Raw genomic sequence first — 25,997 nt, forward strand, 5'->3', positions numbered from 1 at the left:
TGCTTTCCTAACTGTGGCTAAAACCAAATGTCCATCTACTGGCTGCCATTAGTTATTTATTAACAGGTAGTTAGATAACAAGACAACGGATTGGTTGAGGACACTTGTAGGAATGATGCTCCCACGGCACTTTTTTTCAGAGCAGATTGGTTTAAATCTACCGGTAAATGTTTATTTTTACAAGACCAAATTTAATGTGTTTTGTTACTGTTGATCTTCTTTTGCCAATTATCCAACCTCAATTTGTTGCACTGCAGATCCATTCAATGGGATCAGAGATTTGGTCAATTTTATCACTGCTCCAAGCAAAACATTTGCTGAGCCAATTCCATTTGGTATCAATTGTTTATGTATTTGTTAGTTTGACCTTCTGTAGTGCCACAGGAGAGGTCGTGGGGATTAATCTGAGGGATCTCCAATTTGTAAAAATAAAGTGTTTTTTGAGATATTACACTTTATTTAGTTGTTTTGTCTATTGTCTTTGTTACTTTTGACTATTCTCGAGCACAAGATGGTGGCGACCTCCAAAGTAGGTGAAGAAGCCTGTCCAACATTAATGCCATATTTGTGCACCAACTAAAATTGAGATCGATGGAAATCACAAACAAAGCAAACAAAGAGCTCAACTTAATGATAGCTTTAATTGGAACATAAGGGATCACTTAGTTGCTTAAATTTGCTTTAAAGTGCCAGAACAGCCCTGCCAAATGTCACGCCAAAACTATCCAAAGTTGTTGACCAACCCAACACCATTTCAACCACAACGAAACATCCATACTGAAGATATGATGCATGACCCAAATATCTGGGTTAGTTCCTCTTTTTTAAAAAAAAGGTTTAAGACACACCGATATTTGCATCTCTAAACACGACACTGTACCATCTGCAGTTACGCAGAAACATCACAGTGTCAGATTGTGTCCATGTGTTGGAGTTTTAAACAGTGCTGCAAGCAAGAAAAACATGTGAGGAGAGTACAACATTTAAGAAGATTCCTTCCTTTCTTTTTTTCACTGACTCTGTATTTTAAAGAACCTGAAATCTGAAAGATTTTTTTCAACATCAACGCAGTGATTCAGACACTGCAGTAAAGCTGATGGAGTAGTATCAATAAGTATGTGTCTAATCCTTGACCTTGAAGTGAACATTTTACAGCAGATGTCAAACCACCTGCATCAAGGGAGGTTTGACTAACAAGTAGCCTCACTGGACCTCTGACTACACACTTTCCTGCATACATTCGAAATGAGGCGTAATTGTTATTCAGTTATTCAGCTTATCCATAAGTCAAGCTTCTCCTTGATATGTGTGTAAAGCTTGTTGTTGTAACCCCCACAGTCTCACACTCCAGCAGAGAGAGAAAGCACAACAACAACAAAAAAGCATGTGCATTTATTATAGTTATTTAACAGAAAAGGAGCTGGAAGACACCCCGGGCAGGATACAGAACAAAGGCTTCTGTCTTTCAGTTTCAACGATAAAAGTGTTCACGAGTTTTCCTCTTATTATTCCATGTGGTACACAAAAGCACTTATTTGAACCACTAGGGGACAAGCTTATTGGAGGCTACTTTTTCTCATTATTCGGATCTTGTATTGTTTGTTATTACTAAGAGTAATCCATTATGAGATTAGTCCTTCGAAAAGGATGATGGATCTTTACCATTTTGGATGTTTTTGAGCTTTAGACCATTTTCAGCTCTAACTAGCAGACACAGTATTTCATTAGCAGATTTAAAAGTTTTCCGAGCTCATACAAGTGCCTGAGGTGGTGAATTATTTTAATGTTAATAACCTAGTGACCTTTCCTCTAGCAGTCACCCCAGGACAAAATCTATATTTAGTTCTGCTGCCAGAAATACTCAAAGAAAAGCACACTTTTGGTGTTGTTCTGTATCGTGGTTTAAATCCTTGGGCAGCTCGGAGAGCTGAAGATTTTTCTGGTCTTGGTGAAAAACAAATTCTTCAGTACAGTCCACTGAGGGTAAAAAAAAAACAAGCAGGCGGAGAAGAGGGGGGAGTAAAGGCAAAAAGGAGGTTGAGTAGATCTTGAGAGGGGGGTTACTTTTGTTTGGAGCCAATTTTTTTGTACTTAACCCCAAAGGAGCAGGTAAGAAGAAACCGGTTATTTCAATTCAACCCTGCTGGAAGGTTAGCTCTCATACCACATCAGAGGATCACATGTGCACCACAGGACTGGCTAAACTTGGTGCAGAATAACAAGCAGCTCAGCGGAGGGGAAGGAGCTTGGAGCAGGATGTGAACAGTGCTGCAAGTAGCAAAGGCCCTCTGGGGAACACCAGCCGGTCTGCACATAAAATGACCTTCTGTGTGTCGAGGACAACCGCATGGTTGTAAGTGACAGGCAGAGCCAAAAGTGTGATTATCTATTCAGGTCCAAAACAAAGAGCAGGATGTGAGTGTGTGGTGAGGGAGTATGTACTGGGTGTCTGCCACTAATTCAATTAGGAAAATTTGGAAATTGCAATTACATACGACAGTTGTGTAAGTGTTTGACCTTGTTGAGGCTCCACAGTTGCACTGCGGCAGGTGGTATAACACAAATGTGTGTATCTGTCTGTCTGTCTGTGTGTATGTGTGTGTGTTTGTGTGTTTGTGTGTGTGTGTGTGTTCCAGTAAAATGTATTTGATAATAGAAAAAGTGGAGCACTCAAAAAGCCTGAGACTGATAGGGAACACACTGCCACCATCCTTTACTTCCTAAATGGAATACAATTATATATTTCTATTAGTTCTGAATTTCTTAGTTTCTAGGTTCTTGGTTCACTGTAATGCTCTGACTAATGCAACGCAAGCAAAATGCAAAAATGGTGAGTTGCAATATTTCTTACAAAAAGAGCAGCGATAATATGGAACAATGATTTTTGCTCAGGATGTTAATGACTTTGACTTGAAGTCAGAACTTTTTTTGTGTAGAAGAGCAGAAAAATACAAGCTAAGGTATTCTGAACTCTGAAAACAGCTATTTTGCTTAATGAGGAAAACACAATCTTGATGAATTTTATGGGATCTGTGGATGTACTTGTGGAGAGTTAAGAAGCCTTTTGCTTTTGCATCAAGATCATATAGACAGTATATTAGGATGGATCTAGCATCAGCCTGCTGACTGGCTCCAATGTTAGCAAGACAAGACAAATTTATGCAATTGAAAATACTTTGCACATGACATTAACCCTGTGTCTCTTTGTTAATCCACATGGGTCAAACTATACTTTATTCTTTAAATGAATTTATTTAATGCAAAACAGAGCAGATTTATCACCATGGTTGGCAGCTCTGTTGTTTCTTTCTGAACCAGATAAGCAGAGTAGAGGGGCGAAAGGGAAAAAGTAACACTACATTCTTTATAAAACTGATTTAAAAAAAGCAGTGAAATTATTTTTTGTTTGTTGCTTCTTTACTTTAAAAAGAAATCCTATGCTCTACCATTAAACAGTCGAAATCTTTCATGGCTTCATCAGTATGACCATTCGCTGGAGGAAATCAAATGACTGATCTTAACGTGACTTGGCGGTTCATATCATCATTGCGGCAGATTTCAAAGGATTTTGAAGTCCTTGCTGTGTGGCAGTGCTTAGAGTTGAAGCATATTAAAGAACAAGTGAATAGATGGAGTGCGGCTTTGCAACATTCATGATTTAACAAATTTGACTCGGGCCATTATTGAGTTCAACTATAACTAATCAAGGTCATTTATTAGGTCAGCAGTGAATAGATATGTTGTGCTTGTGAATAAGCTTAGCTGCACTGAGCTGCACTGAGCTGTGAGGCAAACCACATTAATCAATAAGCAGAAGAAACAAAATTACACATAGAGACAGAATATTGATAGAATAAGAGAAAAATCACAGCAGTGGAGAGAACCGTTCAAGGCGAGTTAGGAAACTACGATTGGTCAGGACGAAACTCAAAAGTCAAGCAGCCTTAAGACTAGTCCCTTAATGAATCACTTGGATTTGTTATTGGAACACCTGTTACAGGTCACTGTTAAACAATTGGTTCTTCAGTGGAAAAAGATTGACGCAAGTCATTCTTGAGTTGCATTGTCAAAACAAGAGAAACAAGGGCTTTGTCCAAAATCAATCATTCTATTCATGTTTTGCATCAGTGTCTATATGTTAAGGGAAATTATAGTAGATTCATTATTGTATGAGGAAATCAACGTTTCCCTGTTTTAAAGGAGGCGTTTGCACATTCAACTGTCTCTTGAAGTAGGTCCAGAGGACATCAAACTGGCAACGTGACAAAGGTTCACAGGGACTGAAATGTTGTGATTTTTTTTCTTATAATCTGGTAATTCCTAGCAAAGTGGAACGTGTGCCTGATTTCTTTCTTTTCAATGTGACCATAAAGCTCAACAGTGACCACCTCCCACTTTTTCAGCAGCTCTGGTTCCGGAAGTTCATTTTGCCATCCAGATCCTCCATTGCCAATTTGCAAAACCACTGTATCAAGAGACTGGTATTTGGAACCAAGCGACCAGCTACCACAATCGGCCCTACATTTGATACATGTCATAGATTATATTAAGTCAAAATTTAAAGTTATCACTGAAATTTTTCTTAAAAGGTTGTACTCAATAAGTTATGTAAGCACGACAGTCTTTCAATTGCAAATTAAAAAAATGCAACTCAAAGCACCCCAAACTTAAAACCTCTTCCCATGGCTCTGTGTTGTTCTTCTTTAAAGAACATGTTCAGCCTTTAGTGGACATTTATATAACAACTTTAACTGAAGCCATTTCAGCAAACTCCTCTTAGATAAACTCATTGCCACAGAGGTCTCTGCTGAAGATGAGGCAGCTTTTTTTAAATGCTCCACCTTGAATTTTTGGAACAGCAGCTGGCACAAACAAAGTGCAGATTCATGTTCTGTTCGTGGCACCAGAGGAATTGTTTTGTTGTTAAAAGCTCAGGGTGGAGGCTTGTCTTGCATGACTCGATGGACAAGATAGAGAGATGTTTCGCAGACAACCCATCAACAAAAAGTCTGCAATGCCCATGTGAGAACCATGGAAAACATCTGTAAACGCCACTTAAATAATGTGACAAATGACTTCAGTATTCAGCCCCAGTTCTTACATGCAGCTGTGCTGTATAACCTGATATCCTCAGTAAGACTTACATTTGCATTCTTATCATCAGTTTCAGTGCGAAACAGTTTTTCTTTGTATCTTGAAACTCTGACGCTGTTCACTTCTTTTTGTGCCAAATTTAGACGTTTGCTTCATGTTGGTGCAGATATACAGTTTCTCTTTTTTATGGAGTACTTATCTATTTCAACGGGTTTCAGTGACAGGTTCCACCCCCAGGTGAATACAACACTGTCTCCCTGTGCTCCTTCAGTACAGTGCCACCAGAGTGTTTACCTCTGTACTGATTTCTTTGGATCGTTCTCAGACAAGGGCAGACACTGGGACGTTTCCATGAACCCATGTGTCTGATCTACCAGCCGATAAAGTCCAAATCCTACACTAAGGTGAGATTTCTTCACTTGGACAGAGTGACCGTCCTGGTGCTGTCAAACAAAATGACAGGTACAAATTGAAACTGTTGCCCTGTAGAGTGCTGGATGATTTTTGCTTTTTGTAACAAACTGTGTCAGAGACACAGACATTCGATGCAAGGATATCTCAAAATATCTGTTTGTAAGAATTTGGTTGGGGCACTTCTGGTGACCACTGAAAGCCTCTCAATGCACCTGACAACATGCATTTGTAAAAAAGCAGAGGATGGTGAAGCCAGTAAAGACATTTTGAGAAGCCAAAAAACCACGGCCGACAAATATGACTCGAAGCAGCCATTGCATTAAACCATATAGAGACGATTAGAAACTACACTTTGTCACGCATTGGAAAACTTGGAATCATTTCATAAGCATAAATCAAACCACTTGCAAATCCAAGCCTAATGGCTCTGCTGATTTGTTTTGTATTGAGAAGTACAGTAATTCCCAGCTCTAAGGAGAAAAGAGATGATCAGGTAAGGTGGGATGCAATCTTTCTGAACCTTTTTTTTTTGTCATCAAAGCTAAATTTACGGCTGTGAAAGCAGTCAGAGAGAACACTGAGGCAAAAGACAGTTGGATTCTAAATTTGTTCACAATGACTCAATTAGTGTTCTCTACAAAAACCTTGAATAAACTATCCTCATTAGTGCCCTCTGGGAGAGTCTGATTTGTAATTCTGGACAGTGTATCCTCGCTGCAGTGTTCAACTGTACCAAAGCTTCAAATCAGAAGATTGAACTCTTTCCAAATCTGATCGGATAAAACAAGGCGCATGCTGTACTCCCTTGAGTAGTTACTATCAAACAAAAGTAAATATATTTTGATTTATTAGCTTTTGTTGTCTGACCTTTAAGGTAATCTAAAACTGCACAGTTCAAAGACTCTTTTGTGAGTCCATTGCACTTCAAGTAACAAAAAAAAAAATTTTGGGATTATGTCGACTGTGGGACATAAAACATAAAATGCCGTCAGTTAAAGATGTGATGAATGACTACATACCTTCCCAGTGTATCACTGGCAGTAATAAGGGCTTGGTAGCCATGGTGACTAACAGACTCACCTGCCATACATCCCTCAAAAAAAGCTTCACGGAGCAGCTTCACCGCCTGACGAAGCAAAACCATGTTTCTGACATAATTGGCTGTTCTAAATGATAGTTGACCTTTTAATTACCTGCTTAAGACAACATTTTAAACACAGAATATTTAAAACGAGGTTAGAAGATGACAATTCAGATAAATCTTTTTGAGCAATTTACAATAAGTTTCCAAATACATATCAGCTGAAGAAATGAAGAACGATGAAAAATCACTTTGAATTATTTAGTGAGTTGAAAAGAGTCATGACTAGTTTCCATGGCTGATCAACCGTCAATCAATTACTACTAATGAAGAAAATGATTTGTCAGTCCACAGATATGAAGGAAATCGTGATTAATTAACAAATGCCTCTGAGTCTCCTCTCCAGAGAATCCTCATTATCTGCTCTGTAGTCTACTCATTAACGACTCATTAACTATAATCTCTTACAGTAGTTACTATGGTTACTAAGGGGTACCAAAGTATATAGTGTTCTCAAACTTTTTAAAGTAAACTATCTATTTTGTCGTCCCTTAACCACCACTATCCTCCTTCATGCACGGCCTGCTCCGACCTCCACCTCAGCGACAAGGACGTTTGAACAACAGGAACACAAGGAATACAAAGGAGAAACTATTTCCTGCATATTATCCCATTATTCTGTTGATATTGGTGGTTCTTTAAGAGTAAAGGACAGACAAGAGGGGCAGCTGTGGCTCCGGTTGGCTGTATTTCAACCGGAAGGTTAGGGGTTCGTTTTTGATCTCCTGCAGCAACATGTCTGATGTGTCCTACCAGCACTGTTAACCAAATCTACCTACAAGTATGAAGGTAAGTTATGTTACCTGACAGTACGTTATCTCGTTTAAAAATTGCATTATAGGATTTGTGTATCAACAGGTGTATTCCATAGTTCTACAATAAAATGCTTTCAAGGCCAAAACTAATGCTGGTAGTCGTTTAACATTCTGTATGAAATGATCAGCAGAGATTAATAGTTTTCATTATCTTTTTCCCCTTACCCACATAACTGTACCAACAGATGTGACAATGTCCACTGTCACTCAATTTCTTTGGCAAACGTTGGTCTGTATTTGAAAGTAATGTTTACTAGTGAGGGGAAAGTTAAAGAAAAGATGTTTCAGGGAGAATTAAATATTATTAAAGAGAAGTTTCCACTCATTAGGAAGCTGCTTGTAATATATCATTATGATTAGTGTTGAGCTGTGAGATTAAGAGGTTACACTTTGAGTGCACGATTCAACTTCTGACTGATTTGAGATGTATTTTTTAACACTTAGTGTGGACTTTCATCCACAATGTGGATAAGGCTTCAAAATATCTGTCCAATACTGTCTTTGACATGCCAGTTTCTTGACTACATTATGAAGTCATCCCCCTTCAAAAAGTTTCATAATCACAGATATAATCTTACTATCTCTTAATTAACTCCCATCCCAGCCACAGAACTGTAAGCAAGCTACATTATGTATTCCAATTTAATCCAATTATGTTTTGATCTTTCCCCCCTAATAACTTTCCGAGGCTCTCTTTCATCTCCACTATAGAATCATCTGACTGACAGCCGTGGCGGCCGTAATTAATAGAAAAACCACCGACCTGATGAAAATAATGGCCATCTGAGGGGACAATCAATGCAACCGCGCAATCCACACAGCTCTTCATCCCCGAGAGGTGACAGAGCATTACATCTACTCAATTTACACCGCTCGTCCGCAGTGTGTCTCTCAGGCGAGTGCGTCAAGAAAAGGACAAGTGATGCCTTCCTGGCTCTCAGGAGGGGAGCATCAGGGCCGAGAAGGATTGTCACAGCTGAAGTGCATGTTTATAGATCAGCTCTGACTGAGTGCTGCTTTAGAAAAGAGCCTTCAGAGCTCGATCGATGAGCCGATTATATCATTGTTACCTTCCACTTCATTATGGAACAGTGTGAGCTGATGGCACATCCTCCTTCAGGGTGAATGAAGACAAACACAACATTTCTCACACTCTGCAGTTTGTGCACATGTACGTATGTGTTAATTTGTCCTTGGTTGTCCCATTGTCAGCTCTGTTAACAGCCTGTCAGCCACCCTGAGAGAGCAGCTAACAGATATTTAACTTGATAAACACAAACAGCTTATTAGATATGTCGCTTCAAAGGAGCATGTTAAAAATAACACTGCAGAGCTACTTCTGATGATGGTATCATTGTGTGTGTGTGTGTGTGTTTGTGTGTGTTACCTGTTACAGTCGACGTGCAGCAAGAGGTGGGAAGCGCTGATGGTGAGAGCGATCTTGTGCCACTGGCCGTCGGCGAGTCGGTAAGGGAAGGACTCTGAGCGTGGCTTGCCTTTGAATCGGTAGTGGTAGCGGATCTCCTCTCTCACCCCGCTGCTCTCCAGCTCAAAGTAGCTGCAGGGGAAGAACAGGAGGTCAACAGTCAGAGACGCTCTGTTTCCTGTTTCAAGTTCTCTGTTTAGGGGGGAAAGAGATATATAAAGTCATGGCAAATACTCAGAATGGAGCATTATGGGAAAAAACCGACACAAATGAACTATTCCCAATTCACTAAATGAAGTTCAATTCATGTGCCTCAAATATAAACAAGAACATGTTTGCAGTGGTATCTGAACCGGCAATGAAACAGCTGGAGGACTAATGGATGAGTCAGTTAACTTTATAAATGAGTTTTGCTTCAAAAGTGCAACAAACGTCCTCTTATTTGGCTCACTCAGATGTGATCCTTTGTTTTTCTTTTCTTTTCTTTGGTTTCATATAACTAGGTTAAATACAATCAGTTTTCTACTCTTGATCATACAGACAAAAGGAATAATTGGAAGGTGTCAATATTTTTATTTGTATCATTATGAAGACCAAAAACAAAACAGAAAATGAAAACCATCAGCCCTCAACTCTCATGAAAGACTGATTTTATTAACTCATAAGCCCCATTAGAAGAGCTAAAAATATTAGAAGTCATTTGGACTGTTCTGTAATCAATCTTGTTATAAAAATGAGCTTCAGCGAGTCAAACAACAATTAAGTTATAAGACTTGTGGAGTTAAATTAAATGACATGGCAATGGTTCATCCTTTGAGGAAAATGGCTGGTTATTAAAAAACGTAAAAAAAAAATTGCAGCGGAAGACATTCGAGATCAGGATCTTCAAGTAAAAAAACTCACTATTCAGATTCTTGTAAACTGTAAGTCAGCTTCAGATTCTCAAAACCCAAAGCTTTCAAACAGATTGAATGTGGACTGTGTGTCCCAACAACCACCGCATGACACCCAGCCACCACTATCAGATTGTGTTCTCCCAACAACCACTGTTTCCTGCATTTCCTCCATGTGCTCTTTTGGATAACATTGCATCATTGCTTTTGGATGGACTACCCTTACCTATGTTTAAAGCAACATCGAGGAGGAATTTCATTTTTCTTTCTTTAATTTTTCATTTTAAATTAACGAGTATAACATGACTTGCATGTATCATGTACAATCAGTGAAGTAAAAGTTTTGCTAAAGTTGGACCACTAAATATAAAATCCACCTTTTTCTTTCATCCTTCATGTTTTTCTCTTATCTGTTTCTGTCGTATTCAAGTGACAGAATGTTTTCCCTGTTTACTTGAACCTATCAGACTTTGCAATGACCTATGTGCTGTCCACGTGTTGCTGTCAGATCAGTATTTTTTAAAATCCTTCACTCTTGCCTTTGTCAGTTGTCATTTCATTGTTGAGTCGCTGGGACCAAACCACCGTCTGACGCCCAGCCACCACCATCCCAACAACCACCGTCTGACGTCCAGCCACCACCATCCCAACAACCACCGTCTGACGCCCAGCCACCACCATCCCAACAACCACCGTCTGACGTCCAGCCACCACCATCCCAAGAACGACCGTCTGACGCCCAGCCACCACCATCCCAACAACCACCGTCTGACGTCCAGCCACCACCATCCCAAGAACCACCGTCTGACGCCCAGCCACCACCATCCCAACAACCACCATCTGACGCCCAGCCACCACCATCCCAAGAACCACCGTCTGACGCCCAGCCACCACCATCCCAACAACCACCGTCTGACGCCCAGCCACCACCATCCCAACAACCACCATCTGACGCCCAGCCACCACCATCCCAAGAACCACCGTCTGACGCCCAGCCACCACCATCCCAACAACCACCGTCTGACGCCCAGCCACCACCATCCCAACAACCACCGTCTGACGTCCAGCCACCACCATCCCAACAACCACCGTCTGACGCCCAGCCACCACCATCCCAACAACCACCGTCTGACGCCCAGCCACCACCATCCCAACAACCACCGTCTGACGTCCAGCCACCACCATCCCAAGAACCACCGTCTGACGCCCAGCCACCACCATCCCAACAACCACCATCTGACGCCCAGCCACCACCATCCCAAGAACCACCGTCTGACGCCCAGCTACCACCATCCCAACAACCACTGTCTGACGCCCAGCCACCACCATCCCAACAACCACCGTCTGACGCCCAGCCACCACCATCCCAACAACCACCGTCTGACGCCCAGCCACCACCATCCCAAGAACCACCGTCTGATGCCCAGCCACCACCATCCCAAGAACCACCGTCTGACGCCCAGCCACCACCATCTCAACAACCACCGTCTGACGCCCAGCCACCACCATCCCAACAACCACCATCTGACGCCCAGCCACCACCATCCCAACAACCACCGTCTGACGCCCAGCCACCACCATCCCAACAACCACCGTCTGACGCCCAGCCACCACCATCCCAACAACCACCGTCTGATGCCCAGCCACCACCATCTCAACAACCACCGTCTGACGCCCAGCCACCACCATCCCAACAACCACCATCTGACGCCCAGCCACCACCATCCCAACAACCACCGTCTGACGCCCAGCTACCACCATCAGACTGTGGCTGGCCGCTGAAGGCTGGTGGTATGCACTTCTCATGTGAGAGCCACGGCCTGCTACCAAAGCTACGAAATGCAAGTAACAGGTGACCAGGGTGATCTATGGAAATGAAAGAGACACAATTGACCCTGCTGAAAGTTGCTGAACAATAAGATTAACTGAATCTATTTTTTTGGAAGTGGAAAAGTTACAAATTGTTGCTTTAACTGCTAAGGAAAGGGATGCAAAATGTGTTTTTCACGATTGAAATTACAGTATGATTAAGAATTAAGCAAATTCAACAGTTCCCAGATAATCTCAGCACCTGCCTTTTGGCAGGCTGCGATGATTTGCTGATCCATTATTAATAAGAAGACAATTTGGCTATCTTTCCAACCCCTGAATACACACATTTTATTACCAAGCTGACAAACAATCAATACAATGTGTAACAAACAGCTACTGAGGTGATAACTCAGTGTAAGCTTGGTGTGAAAACATGCCTGTCAGCTTGTCTTCACTATCAGAAAAAAAAACATCCATCTTAGCTTCACCTCTTCTCACTCTGTGCTGCCGCAGCAGGTGTTAAACCTGCAACTCATCTACACGCCATGTGCGCTCTGCTCTCAAAACTCATCAGCTACGCTAAATTAAGAGCCAGCCAGGCGCAGACAGCAGCAACCCAAGAGCCGCAGGCAAACAGTCATGACATTTCAGATTCCCTGCAGCTGTAAATGACCCCCACACTGGACCCTCTGGACCCTCAGCTCTATCTCACACACACACACACACACACACACCCTTACACACATGATGCATGGCACAGTATGTGACAGCGCTCTCCGATAATCCAAACCGAGCCAGAACCCAATTCACCCCAATATATTCAGGAACAAGAAGGGAAAAACAGTGAGACTCACACATACACACACAGGGATCAAGCCCATTCAATACCAAAGCTCAACAGCCCTCATGCATATTTATGGGAGTAGAGAGTGGACCCACTCCCGAGAATATCAATCGAGGCTGAGGGGCAGCAGATTTATCCATCTTCCAGTTTGGAAAATGAATGAAACTGAGAGGACCTCATAAGACCTTAGCAAAAACAAAACTTTGCACACGTGATAGGATAAATATCAGGAGTTAATTTTTACACTGACTAGGTTCACATTACACTTGATGTCTTTGCCTGCAGCTTAAAGACACGATGCTGCCGAGGGTGATGAAATGAGCACTAGAGAAAAGAGACTGAATGTGAAACAAACAATGAGTTTTTTTACCAGTACAATCAAGTAAATACAACATTTACCAAAATGTTTCCTGCAACTAAGACAGCAAGTTTGCAAATATCTACATATTCACTTTGTACAACACATTATATGGCTAATAAAGATGTCAGAGATGTCAGAGGTGTCTTACTGATGACATGGCAGCGCCTCATTTCTTCCCGTGATTCAAGATTAACATCCATCAGTTTGTTCTGGTGCGGTTTATGGCACAGATTGTTTGTAGAATGGACAACATATGATCTCCAAAAGTGAGGTCAAATTATTTAGTACTCCCCCTGCTGATTGGCTGCAGAATAGATCATAAAGCCTGCCTTCGCTATGTTAAACATGCAGTATGTAAAATCTGCCTCTCAATCAAAAGATGACTTTGAGGCTTGCGTTGCATCATGGGAGTAAAAAGAAGCAAACGTTGTGTTAAATCAATACGAACGAACGAAACCGGTCTGAGAAAGACAATACAATATGTGTACTGATGATGTATCCAAGTATAATATACATAGCGTTTATTATCAAAGCAACGGCAGCCTTCAGTAGCAGCTAGCGTTAGCTTAAGCAGCGGTCTTTGACGTTACATCCGCTGTTTCCTTAGCGGCCGTCTACAAGACACGACCAGTTAGAACAATACAATTACAGATTTCTCTGGCTTTGATAAATTTTGGAAATATTTGATGGGATGTAAGTACTTAACTACAAATATGTATGACATGGGCTTACTCAATTTTTATTTAAATTCGATAGTTTAATTTAAACATTAGCTTACAATTCTACATATTATCTTTAAAAGATGGAATATTTACAAACTTTAAAGTCAAATGACACATTAAACACGGTTTCTGTCATTGAACGTATTTCCTGACTTATAGGAAGGAGAAAGACTGATGTTGAGCAAATAAAAAAAAAAAAACATGAATTACAAAAGCAACAGAAAGGAGGGGATGTTGGTCAGTACATGCAGTCTTGCAAAGATTAGCGAACTGAATTCAGTTTCTTTCTACAGAGCTAATGACAGCCCATCAGCCACCCACACAGCAGGCCGTGTTAATACTAAAACAATTATCACCCTCTCACTTAATAAGCATCACGGGGAGTTTTACTCTGCAACAGTAAATGGCTTTGCACACATCAAGCAGTGGCTGCTTACTAACCCACTAACGTGTGCACGTATAAGCAAATCGAGAAAGAGTGAGAGAGTCAGTATGAGAATGGGTAGCCGGTCTTTGCCCCAGCGCTGTCATCAGTCTGATATTAAATGAATACATCACTCTGTGGCTGCATACACTGGGCACTGAACCTGACAGCTCGTCTCCATCATTCTGCAAGAGACCGAGCCGCTGATACTTGTCAGCCAGAAAAGAATCATTTGCATGGAACGAGGAGTAAAAGGAGAACGAGAGCTCTCCAGTTTTGCTTCTTCCACTGATGGAAGCGTCCTCAGGGCTTTGAGAGGCCTGGAATCACTGAACGAGCACAGGAGCACCGTTATCCTGATTTGACTCATGAAATAATCATCAAAGGCATTAACTCCACTTCAAAGCACGCCTTTTTTTTTATGAAGCATTTAGTGGTAGCGATTGTGTCCCCACATTACCGTATATTTAATGAAGCCAGAGAAATCTATCAGCAGGAGGTCCATTTGTTACAAACAGAGTAGCCTGAAAGAGGCTAAAAATAACAAACTCGTTGTTTTATGTTCCTCTGTACAAAATAAAAAAACAAAGTTCTTTATTTACCATTTTAAAGGCTTTCTTGTCATTGCTGATCCTTTCATAAGCAGCATTTTAAAAAGCCTTTTCTTTTCTTCTAATAACAACTGAATGCATCCATCAGGCTCCTAATGCAGAATACAGAGCTCTCAACAAAGAAAAAAAAATCGTGTTTGCAAATCAAAGCAAACAGAACATTTTGGCGAGGCGTGACAGAGACAGAATTTTCCATGATAATAAAAATGTGATTTGATATGAGAGAAAAAAAACACTCTCATGCAGTCTACTGTTTGCTAAAACTAAATAAACCATGTTGGCCCAGATATAAGAAGACCCTGATTGTGAGATACCTGTACTGTATGTGCGCACACAATGCCTTGTCAGGCACAATTCAGTTGTGCCATAGTCCATACGTTGTGCCATAGTCCATGCATTCATAGCTCTAGCAAAGCAAATATAATATTTATTGATTTCCTATTTAGTGCACTATAGTTCTGTTCACTACTGATTATATGTCTGTTTACATCTTTAGCCCCGATCACTGTCCACTTATAGCTTCTTTTTTGTATCTAACTTTGTATTTTTGTATTTTAACTTTGTACTTGCATCTTGAAACTTTATTCTTTTGTTGAAACTTTATCTTTGATTACATTTTTAGCATAGCTGTACTGTTGTTCATTTACTGCTCTGTGCGCCCAGGGACAAAAAAAGTTTTATGAAATGAATTAAATTTTTGAATTGAATTATAGTTCAGAAGGCAGGCAATCATCCACTACTTACTTATATTTAAATGATCTTATAGGGATAAATTCAGAACCCATGATGCTGCATTATCTTTTTTTAAATCTTTTATTTTTGGCTTTTTTATGCCTTCATCCAGATTGGGCAGTGGGTGGAGTTAGAAATTAGGGTGAAAGAGAGAGTTGGTAATATGCAGGATAGAGACCACTGGTCAGATTTTTGAAAGACTTTCATCCTCTGCATATGGGACCCGTGGACGAACCACTAGGTTACCACTGTGGCGTCTCATGCTGCATTATCTTGAAATTGGCATCATAAGTCCACCTCAGTCGTCCTTTAACTTGACCTACTTTTGAGCCAATTTGTTCAGGGCGATCACTGCGTCTCTCCCTGGAGTCTCCCCTTGGCACTCCTGGAAGTGACAGTTGGCCTCATACATGGTACACAGGACACTCTCGATACCAATAAGTGGCTTTGTCAGTTGTGGCCTATCGAGATTCCCACTTTTTCTCGGGTAGGTTTTGGAAAAAATGTCTCACATCTTGGCCAAGTTATAATGACTTTTTCTCTTATATACTTTCCAGTTAAACAGAAAAAAAAACTCTGACGGAATGAGGTAAAATACAAAATGCACTTCGATCGGGATCTCTGAGATTCTGCATGAAGCTATGACAGACATACAATGGACAATGGGATGAGGAGGGCTGCAGAGGACACACTGCTGACAAGCACTGAAATTAAAAATACACTGCACTTCTACACACTGCAAGGATGCTGCTGCATTGGGAGTATCCTTTCAAAAGCAAAATGCTTTGTTGGCCAATTATGAGCGTTCACTCGAGGAATGTGAACTTCGAGGGAAAAAAAGGCGCCTTACAAGAAATGTGGGTACGAGGATTTCTTTCTCGTTATAAGTAAAACAAACCACCACAGTTGTCTGCAGAGGAAGGAACTTTTTTTTTTTTTTTTTTACTTTATGTCTTAGCCAGACCAACAAGCTGCTGGCTGTAACTTCAGATATAATGTACAAGTATGCAGGGCTCTTCAATTTCCTCAATTTACTCCGTCAATTTTTAAGGCAGCATGTATACTTTAGAATGCAGTTTTAACATGACATGGTGAAATAGCTCTTGCAGTTTTGCCTTGAAAGGAATGCAGCTTTTCATATTAGTTTCTGACCACACAACAGTGAAATATTCAAGGAGACTTAGCATCATAATTACCATCATAACGAGGGAAAGAAAACTTCATGCTAATCCCTCTCCCCATTTCCTTGACAGTATCAAAAATATGCTGAGACCAGGCCATATGGTGTCTCAAACTGCTGAGTAATAAATAAACAGTCTCAGCGGCGGGGTTACAGGCTGTGTCTCCTGGGACGCAGATCTCAGCCTGCATGTGAAAGGGTCCCAGAACTGCAGTGACAGCTCTGGGAAGAAGCTGTTGAGGTGGCAAGTGGTCTTCATCAAAATGCACTGTCAACATGTGTAAGTGAAAAGTTTTGGGAATGAATGTCTGCCCAAGAGTGCAGGGTTGGCTGTATATCATCCTGTCCTTTCTCTTCACCCGCGGTGTCATGCTGCTGTTTTATAGAGGGCAGATGACAGCCAATTATCTTCTCAATAGGGAGGTCAGCACTCTGGAGTCTGTCCGCGGAAAAAGGAGAGGAGGAGGTTGACCAGATATGAAGATGGAAAGTCCAACCAGCGAAAGAGACCTGGATTGATGGTCAAACCCTGACCTTCAGTTGTCATAATGCTATCCTTGATGAAAGCTTCTTGATTTAACAGATGGCCACACACCACAATCGATGTTGATGGAAGAGAAGTGTGACTTATGTAACTGAACCCAGCTTGAGTTGCACGTTTCAATGGAAGCAATGAGCAGGAGGGAAATAATTTGAGCCTCACAGTTTTGATTATATATAGTGTGATAGTGTTCGCAGCAATGCAAGGAGAATGGCGGACCACCTCTGGTTCCGGATGATGAGGACCATCAGGGAAGCGATGCAGGAAATATTGGTTCTGGATAAAGACTCAGTTAACAATGAAAACACAATATCATAACCTATGAAAACGCCCAGCGCCGTTTAATTTATGTTTCATGTTAGGTTTTGAATTTTTATGCTCAGCAACTTTTTATGGACAAGCCTGCATAGGATCAGGAGAGCTTGCTGAATCAAAAATGTAAAAATATGTAAGAAAATGTATGTATGCGTGTGTGTGTGTGTGTGTACCAATAAAAAGGATGGATGTAAACAATCAATACTTATATGCATTTGATTAAGACTGTATGAGTTGCTCTGCCTAAGTTCTTACTGCATGGCTGAAGTGTGCAAATCAACCAGATCTAAATACAGACTCAGTACTGAACTTTCAATTGTCATGGAAATAAGAAATCCACTTCTAATGTTGTTCATGGTCTTCTGGATGTTTAAATAGGCACATTTTTGCTGATATGTGAAAATAATTCTTTCATTTTGGGCTCTTGTGCACCCGAGAGGCAGAAAAATAATTATAAAACTTAGAGTGTGGTGGGGGGGGGGGGGGGGAGCACCATTTCTAATCAGGTCTGCAGGGCTGGTAGTGTGAGTCAGGTTTTTCGAGCGCTGTTATCTGCTCTGAGAACAGACAGGCGAGTAGATCCAGCTTTGCCCAGATTGTTTGCACACCAGCAGGAGTGATTAAGAGAAAATCTCAGTAGAGCATAACTTACAGGGTCAGTCCATATTTGATCACTGAAATTCGGGGGCAGAGTGAATCATTGATGGCATCTTTACTGCACTGCATCCTTCTTCTTAGAGTTAATAATGCTGAGCAACGTCATGGGTGTGCAGTGTGAGAGCTGCTGTCTGTCTGCAGGGAGAAGGCCCTAACTCATCTCTCACCACGACTCCACGGAGAAGATCAGGAGTTCAGAATCAAAGCCAGTGGCTTATACATCATGACCAGGACCTTTAAAAAGTGGTCACTAGATCGGTCGTGAGAACTGAGAATCTGAGAACAAGAACAATCTCAAGTTCTACAAATGGGTAAAAGGTAAGGGAACAAAAAGAATTGAGTGAATCAAAATACAATCTACAGAGCTTAAATCACGGAGCATCATATTAGGATGGTGATGAAAGTGTGGGCCGTTCTTGTACTCAGCCACAAGTGCCTGTTCTTAAGAATAAAAAGTGAACCCCTGTGTGTACCCCCGCATGCTTTCTCACCATCCTCAAAACTCTTACCACAAAGTCTCTGACAAGTCCCTCTCCTCCATCTCTGTGTGTTTTCAACCCCCACCAAGAGTCGACTTCAGCTCAGCATGTTCCCTCAAAAAGAGAAGCACCTGCAAGTGCTTATGAACTGAGTCATGAGGCGAGAGGCAGACCTGTGGAGTGGCAGAGGGCAGGCAGATGAACAGAGCAGCTGGAGGAGCTGGCTGGGCATCTTTGGTGTTTAAGTGCTCAGTTGGGAAAAGCAGCGGAGAGACTGTTTCTTTGAGTTAGTTCATCACAGAAGTACTGCCACTTGCTGACAATAAGAGCCTTACTGGGACTCGGAGAAAACTGCTGGCTAGGCAAAAAAAAAAAAAGGTGTCTTTTTGTTCTATTCAGCCAAGAGGAGCAGTAATAAACCTTTTCTGCCACTTCTTAGTGCCGTGCACAGGAACAGAAAAAAGAAAAAAAAAAAAAGTTTCCCCTGAATTTGCAGCAGGGACAGAGAAGATGCTTGCATTCAAAAGACGTTTTCACTTTGAGGATAAGAAGGGCGGCAGATGAGAGGAGGGAGGGAAGATGGATATTATCATATTGGGAAAGCATAGCTGGCAGAGGCGGTGGGAAGGAGGAGTGGATGGTTTCATTGTGTTGAGAGAAAAGATGAAGAGAAGAAGCAGAGAAGGTACAGAGGAGGAATGTATGATTGGATTTGGCCGAGTGGTACAGCTAGCTGTCTGTTAGCAGGCTGAATGGGAGGCCTGGCCTATAAAAGGAAAGAATGGGCATCAGCAGAGGGCTGTAATGGGGCCTTCAGAGAGGATTCAGAGGCTCAGAACAAATCCTCGGTCACAATGGAGCACAGGTCTGCACCGAGCCAGGCAAGGCGGTGTCCAAATTTAATTACACTGGCAGTGTGGCAGCCTGACTCACACAACAACTCGTCTCAGAATAACTTCAGGCCTGCTGGGCGGCTCGGCTCAGCTAGATTTACATCCCAATATCTCCTTTCTACAAGCCAACAATACACAATATTAGAAAGAAAATGAAAAGCCTTTAGAATCAAATAACTGAGGAGAGATATTGTCACTTCATAAACCAATGACAAAAATACATTCTGTATTTCATTTATAATGACAAATTGTTCTGGCATTGTCTTCAAAGGTGTCTTAGTTCTCTGTGTTGGAATTTTCAGAAACCTTTTCAATTTCCTTCCCAAAAAAAACAGTCCCAGTCCTGCAGATCAGTGGTCCTACAGTAGGTGAGGGTGGTTGGAAGTAATGAGGGAGGACGTGGCATGGCTGAATACACGTTGTTTTGGATTGGCATAGAACATTTTATTAGAATACTTACAGGTGAATGTAAGGCTGACAATAAATCTACATCAGCCGTCGTAACTACAACAAAGACATATGTCTTAATCTCCATTTTGACTGTCCAACGGTAGAGAGACCACAGTCTGTTTAATGCCTAAGAGTATTATCTTCGGACTGCATGAAACTGAACAAGTTTAAACTAATATCAGACAGAAAGGTCCTGTCTTTTGGGGATTCAGACCACGAACCTTATTGCAGTGGGACCACTGTGCTCAGTTACCACGGAAATATCTTACAGCCCAACAGAAACATATTCCCATTAAGAATTATCAGAAAATGTATGGGTACGTACTATGCAATAACAACAGTCTTCTTACCAACCAACCCTGGAGCCATGGGACGTTTTAGAATTAAAGAATATGTTGAACGTTACATAATTTCGATGGCATTTGGTGATCGATCATTGTAATGATGTGTCAGTCCTGATCAATGCATCGTCATGACCCTTCTGAAAATGCTGACCTGAAAAGTAATTATCAACACTAGTTGGTCACTTTTGAAGCTGATGACACATATTTAAAAAAAAGATGTTTAGCGTTGGAGGACATACTCTTCCCCAACAATGCAAATGTCATAGACGTGCTTAAAAATCAGTGCACCTGAAGTACAGGGGTTTTTAAGTTTAGTGCGAGTAGTTTTATTGGAACATTTCGTTAGTCCCAGTACTCCTCTGAGCCACCCCGTCGGTATAAATCACTGCGCCTGAAGGAGTGAGATAGTAAAGTAACCAGGCTCCATTTAGCCACACTGATGTTTGGCCAGCCTGCTGTGTGGCAGTTATGCCTGCAGGTAGTGTGTGTGTGTGTGTGTGTGTGTGTGTGTGTGTGTGTGTGTGTGTGTGTGTGTGTCTGTGTGTGTGTGAGAGAGAGAGAGAGAGAGAGAGAGAGAGAGAGAGAGAGAGAGACTGACAGAGGGACAAAGAGAGAGAAAGGGGACTAAAAGGTAACACTCAAGGTCACCTTGAACACTCAGCGGAGGCCAACACATTTCTCTGCAGGCGAGCGCCATACAGCAGGTGCTCAAAGAAAATTGATGCATGGGCATGTACGTAGACATGAGCTGTCCTTTTTAAGCTGGAGCCAGTGCACAAAATGACTGGTGAATACATCTAGTAATATTTGCGCATATCTGCGATAAAATTAGCCGATAGTCAATTGATGTGCTAATATCAGTGATATTATCGGCTAGCCTTCACATTTGTTTTCTAACAATAGTAGCAACATGTTTAATAACTGCTACCATTAACATGCAACATCTTTCAGATTTTTCCATTATTTTTGGATTTACAAAATACTGTAGCTACAACATACTTGTTAAGTATTTCATAATTTTTTTGAGTCATGCATGATGACTAACATCTACCACTGTTGTGATGTTTCTCAGTGCAGGGTAGCTAACTGCCTTGTTTACAACACTTGAGAGGACTAGCGCTCCCTGCAAACCACTTTCCATCAGTTAAGAGTCCCTCGATTTCACTCTCTCATTGTCTATGATTTTGCCTCTGTCTGGACTCCCAGTGTACACATATATGCACTCTATAGTGTGTCCACTTTGGCTCCGTGTTTTACAGAACCCCAGGCTTTTACCTTTGCAGAGGAGAAGAAAAAAATCGATGTTGCTTGCCCTTTAAAAACAATCCACAGTTGTATAGATTCTCATGGGGCCGAAGGCGGGCTCTCTGCTGCCACTCACTGATGTCCTACAGCCATCACATTCAGCTGCAGCAGCAAAGTTCAGTCCACTGCAACCATTCAATAATGCTCCTCGAAGCAGCAAGAAGAGTTTACTACTTGTGTTTAAATTATTACTTGGAGAGAGAAAAAAATTGCTGTGTACCTGTTTTTGTCCGCAGGTAGTTTATCCCCGCCTGGTTTCAAGGCCTTATGTTCACGATATCAGAGCAGTTAGAGAGGCTGTTTGTCTGTTTATGCAGCATCATATGAAAAAATAAAACATTTACAGCATGCTGGATATTTTTGAGTACTTCACACTCATCTTCCAGACACCATCATGTCAGGTTATCTTTCTGCCCAGAGCATGCAGGAGGAAATGCCGCATTATTCCTCCAGTCGACCTGCTGTCCAATCATCTGCTGACTTACACTAGCAGTGTAGCAATCACACAGCAATCTTTGCTTTACTACACCTCATCAACATCCCTCTGCAAACAGATACGAGTGAGGGGAGAATTCATCTCCGGGTTTAATTTAAAGCGAGAGCGTTCAGTATCCAGTGGAAGTGAAGTTGCGCTGTAAAAAAAGAAGCTGCAGGCCAAAATGAAGAGGATTACAGATGGATTACCTGTGTTCTGACTCGTGGATGGAGAATATGACTCCCGACGTGGAAGACTTCTGCTGGATGGAGGCCAAGAAGGTAAACTCGCTTTTACTCCTGAACAGCTGCACCACTTTCTCTGTGATGTGTGGCGGGGCGTGAATCGCTCTCCCAACATCTGAGGGAATAAAGTGAAAATGGGAAGAAATCATGAGCTTGTGTTCACTAATTGTCTCACAGTGATGCGACTTCTGCTTCCATCATGTGCCAGTATAACATATTAAACAGGTTAAGGACACGTGGTGAAACACAAAGCAACCACCTTTACACTTTGAAAACATGTTTCATCAACAGTTCTGGCAGCTCCATCTGGTAGTCTGTTGATGCCAACAGGCTTGGAGACATCGAAGTAGTACATGAAATTCAGCATGTGTGTGCATGTATATGGAGCAAGATTTTAGTCCGGGGTCACATCCTGCAGCTTCTACATACAGTTCTGTATCAGAGTGTTTTCATTTGACTTTAAGAGGTAACAACAGGGTACCATGACGTAGATCCTTACTTTAATATTTACATCATTTCTATTAATTATGTTGGTTTTTTTTTCTTGGACTTTGAAGTAAATTGAAGGTTATCGATAAGCATTGGCTTATTGCTGTTTTACACGTGCACAAACAGATTAATTCAGCTGATGTGTGCTATGTAAATAAATGAAAGTGATGTGACGCAAGTAGGTCTTGGCAACTTTAATTTTTTCAAAGTAGCTGTCAGGTGAAGAAAGGTTGGAGACCCCTGATCTAGACCATCAATGTCATATGAATAACACGCCCTACAACTACAAACTGGACTTTGTGTTTTGGAATCTATCTAGCCGCGGTTCTCATCTCGAAGGTTGGGACCTAAAAGTGGGTCGCAGAGCTGAATTCAGTGTGAAATGTTGCTCTGGAAAAAGGATCTTCTGTCTTATAGTCTGTGATGCACTTTTTCTTCTTTCTAAATTCCGTCACGTCTTGTTCTGTCTCAACAATTTTTCAAAAAGTGAATCTGATTATTTGAAAGATGCCAGAAATGCTGAGTCACCATTTCTCATAGAGGAGTGGGTGGTGGGTTCCCGAGGCTAGACGAGTAGAGGACCACTGTTTTACAGCACTGCTGCATGAGTAGTGGTTGTATTTGTATTTCCCATACAGATTTCCTATTTAGGATAAAATCCAGTGTAAATATACATTTTGAATTATTCTCAGAGACAGTGGTTTCCCTTCATGTCATCAAGTTCAAAGAGACGACCACCGTGTACAAACAACAAGTGAGCATTACATATCTCGCCGCATCACACGGCAGCAGACGCTCGCTGTCCACACTGCGTCAGCTAAATATTTACTTCTTTACTCTGTGACTTTCAGTTTCCCCTTCGCAAACACTGACATGTGGAGCTTTTGTGCTAAAGGCAGCTCAAACAGAAATGTGTTTCTTGGTATTGACGAGCTGTTGACTCAAATCACAACATTCAAAGGCTCGTCACTAAACAGCCTCAATCTGATATACAAGACTCACACATGCAAAACTGCAGTACACTATCTCCAGTTACAGCTCGCCTTTGTTTTTAGGACTGCATTAAGTTTGTATTAGATTAGATTAGAAATTTGTCTTTGCCTTCTCCAAAATATAAAAACACACAGGACAAATTAAAACACTCCACAAAGTCCAACAATAAGCAATAAATAAATAAATAGTTGTGCAAACAGGCAACAAAAAAAAGGAGGGGTTGGGGGGGACAGCAGATGTAATAACTGTACCCTCTAAAGGGGGATCACTTGTACAGTCATGACCTCTTTAAATGGCATCGAGAGCTCGTACAGCATGTGGCAGAAAAGATCTTCCGTAAATATTGCGGCTCGCCCTCGGGACTCTGAATCTGCGACCAGATGGTAGCAGTATTGATCCAAAAGCATCGCTGTCTCGACAAAAAGAAGCTCGTCTTTACTCCTACTCTTGTCCATGCACAAATCTGACTTCCAGTAATTAAAGGGAATACATAAGAGGTAAAAATGTGAGTTGTGTATGTCGAATACAACACAACTTTACAATTTCTAGGAACTTTAAGTAAATTCTGTCCTCATAAGTCCTCTTAGGAGTTGTTGGTTATGAAAGGACTCAGCAAACGTGTAGCAACCATTAATATGAACGGGGCCAGAACTTAGCAAAGATCTAAACAAGAGACTCCTGTGGTTCCACTCTATCAGCTGTACATGGCAGACCATCTGTGGAGAGGAACCTGATGCAGTTTGGATGCAGGGCTTTTAAAACTCCCCAGGGTGACAGTGGCCTGCCTGCCTTCACACTCAACCTCCCCCTAGTGTCACAGCCCAGTCGATAAAGTGCCACTTCCTCCTCTGCCTTCTCCAGACCTGAGTCTGTCATTAGATCACCTCCTCCAGTTCTACAGAGAGTTGTGGCCCACTTTATTCCTGACGTGAAGATGCTGTCAGATTACATGTTGGTGTTTTTTTTTTCCCTCTTGTGTTCACCTTCAACTGACTGACAAGTGAAAAACTCTCGAGAAGAACTTTTTTTTTTTTTTTTACATTGAGTCAAGTCTAATCCAAACTGGAGTTTTTTCTTCTCGTGCAAGTGGTTAATACAGTCAGGTTCACACTCCTAACAACAATACCAAGAAATTGTAACAATAAGTCCTTTTTTAAACTCCAAGCAACAACATCAAAGCAGTCTCTTACTTCTGTGAGTATGAGCTTAAAAAAAGCCAGGGATGGAAGATCCATAATTTAATGAGCTCAGATATTTGGACAAATAAAAAACTGAATTTATCCAATATTTCACATGCTCCCAATATGGAAATGGAGCTACAACTCACTTACTCTTTATGCTGTTTAAACTGACATGAGAGTTTGTTTGAAAAGCATGCTAAGAAGGTGATATCACCTAAACTATACTTTATGTCATTTGCTTCTGATTTCCAGAGGCTGCATGGAGTAATGTGTAAAAGAGAGACAACAGGAGCACTTCTGGTATCACTCAACCACAGGTTCTTTAAACTTTAGACTGTCTATACATAAAGAAGAAACATGCTGATACATGTTGGTGTATTTTAAATGTTTCTAGTCTGATTAATTAAAGGCTTTTTATACTTTTCAAACCTTCCATAGCGCCTGGACCTGGATCATTTATAACAATGTTTTTTTGGGGGGGTTTAAGTTTTCATTTTATAAATCAAAGAGTGTATTTCTGATCAGACGCCTCAAAGACCTGGACACATGAAGGGAAGTGATAGAACTGGGAAAGCATTCGAAAACTGGTTGAAAAAGAAATGATTATGATCGTAGGAATGGATGGGATACAGACATCAGTCAGATATTCTGCCTACCCAACGCTCATTTGTTGACCCTTCCTCCTCCTCAAACAACTCTTGGCATTATAATATGTCACATTACTACTGGCCTTTAGAAAAAAAAATCGTTATACAAATGACCTGCAGTGGATTCACTATTTTAGAAAGAATTTAAAAAAAAACCATCCCATTGAGTAAAATCTAAAAAGACAGAACTTAATAGTAAGAGAAGAAATGAATGTTTCTTGGGCGCAGATGGCCTCGCGGTTAGGTCATGCCCAACGTACAGAGGAGAAAGTCCTCCAGGTGGATGGCCTAAGTTCAAAACCTGATGTTTAAATAATCTTCCTGTGTGACTATTTCCATGTTCACCAAAGTCCACGACATGCAGTTAGCTCCTTCTCGCACCATGTGTTTACTTTTAGCAGTTGAAAGTTTGCACTCCTGAAGTTGAATCGTTTGCTGACATTCTCGCTGATTTTGTGAAGTATGGACCTTTAGCCCACAACCTATTTACCTAGAAATGCATTTCATTTAATTA

At 41.3% G+C, this 25,997-nt stretch overlaps 1 protein-coding gene across 1 annotated transcript in view; it reads right to left on the reverse strand.

The window, feature by feature from the left end:
• The window catches only part of LOC306821143 (protein kinase C-binding protein NELL1-like), a 225,987-nt gene that overhangs the window by 168,310 nt on the left and 31,680 nt on the right, over nt 1-25,997 (reverse strand). Inside the window, exons 3-4 of the mRNA XM_079339382.1 lie at nt 22,138-22,288; nt 8,852-9,022 (exon numbers count right to left, since the gene is read on the reverse strand). Of these exons, the coding sequence (XP_079195508.1) occupies nt 8,852-9,022; nt 22,138-22,288 (322 nt within the window). The remainder of the gene's footprint in view (nt 1-8,851; nt 9,023-22,137; nt 22,289-25,997) is intronic.

This window comes from Symphodus melops (genome assembly GCF_947650265.1).
Source record: "Symphodus melops genome assembly, chromosome: 3".
Classification (NCBI taxonomy): Eukaryota; Metazoa; Chordata; class Actinopteri; order Labriformes; family Labridae; genus Symphodus; species Symphodus melops.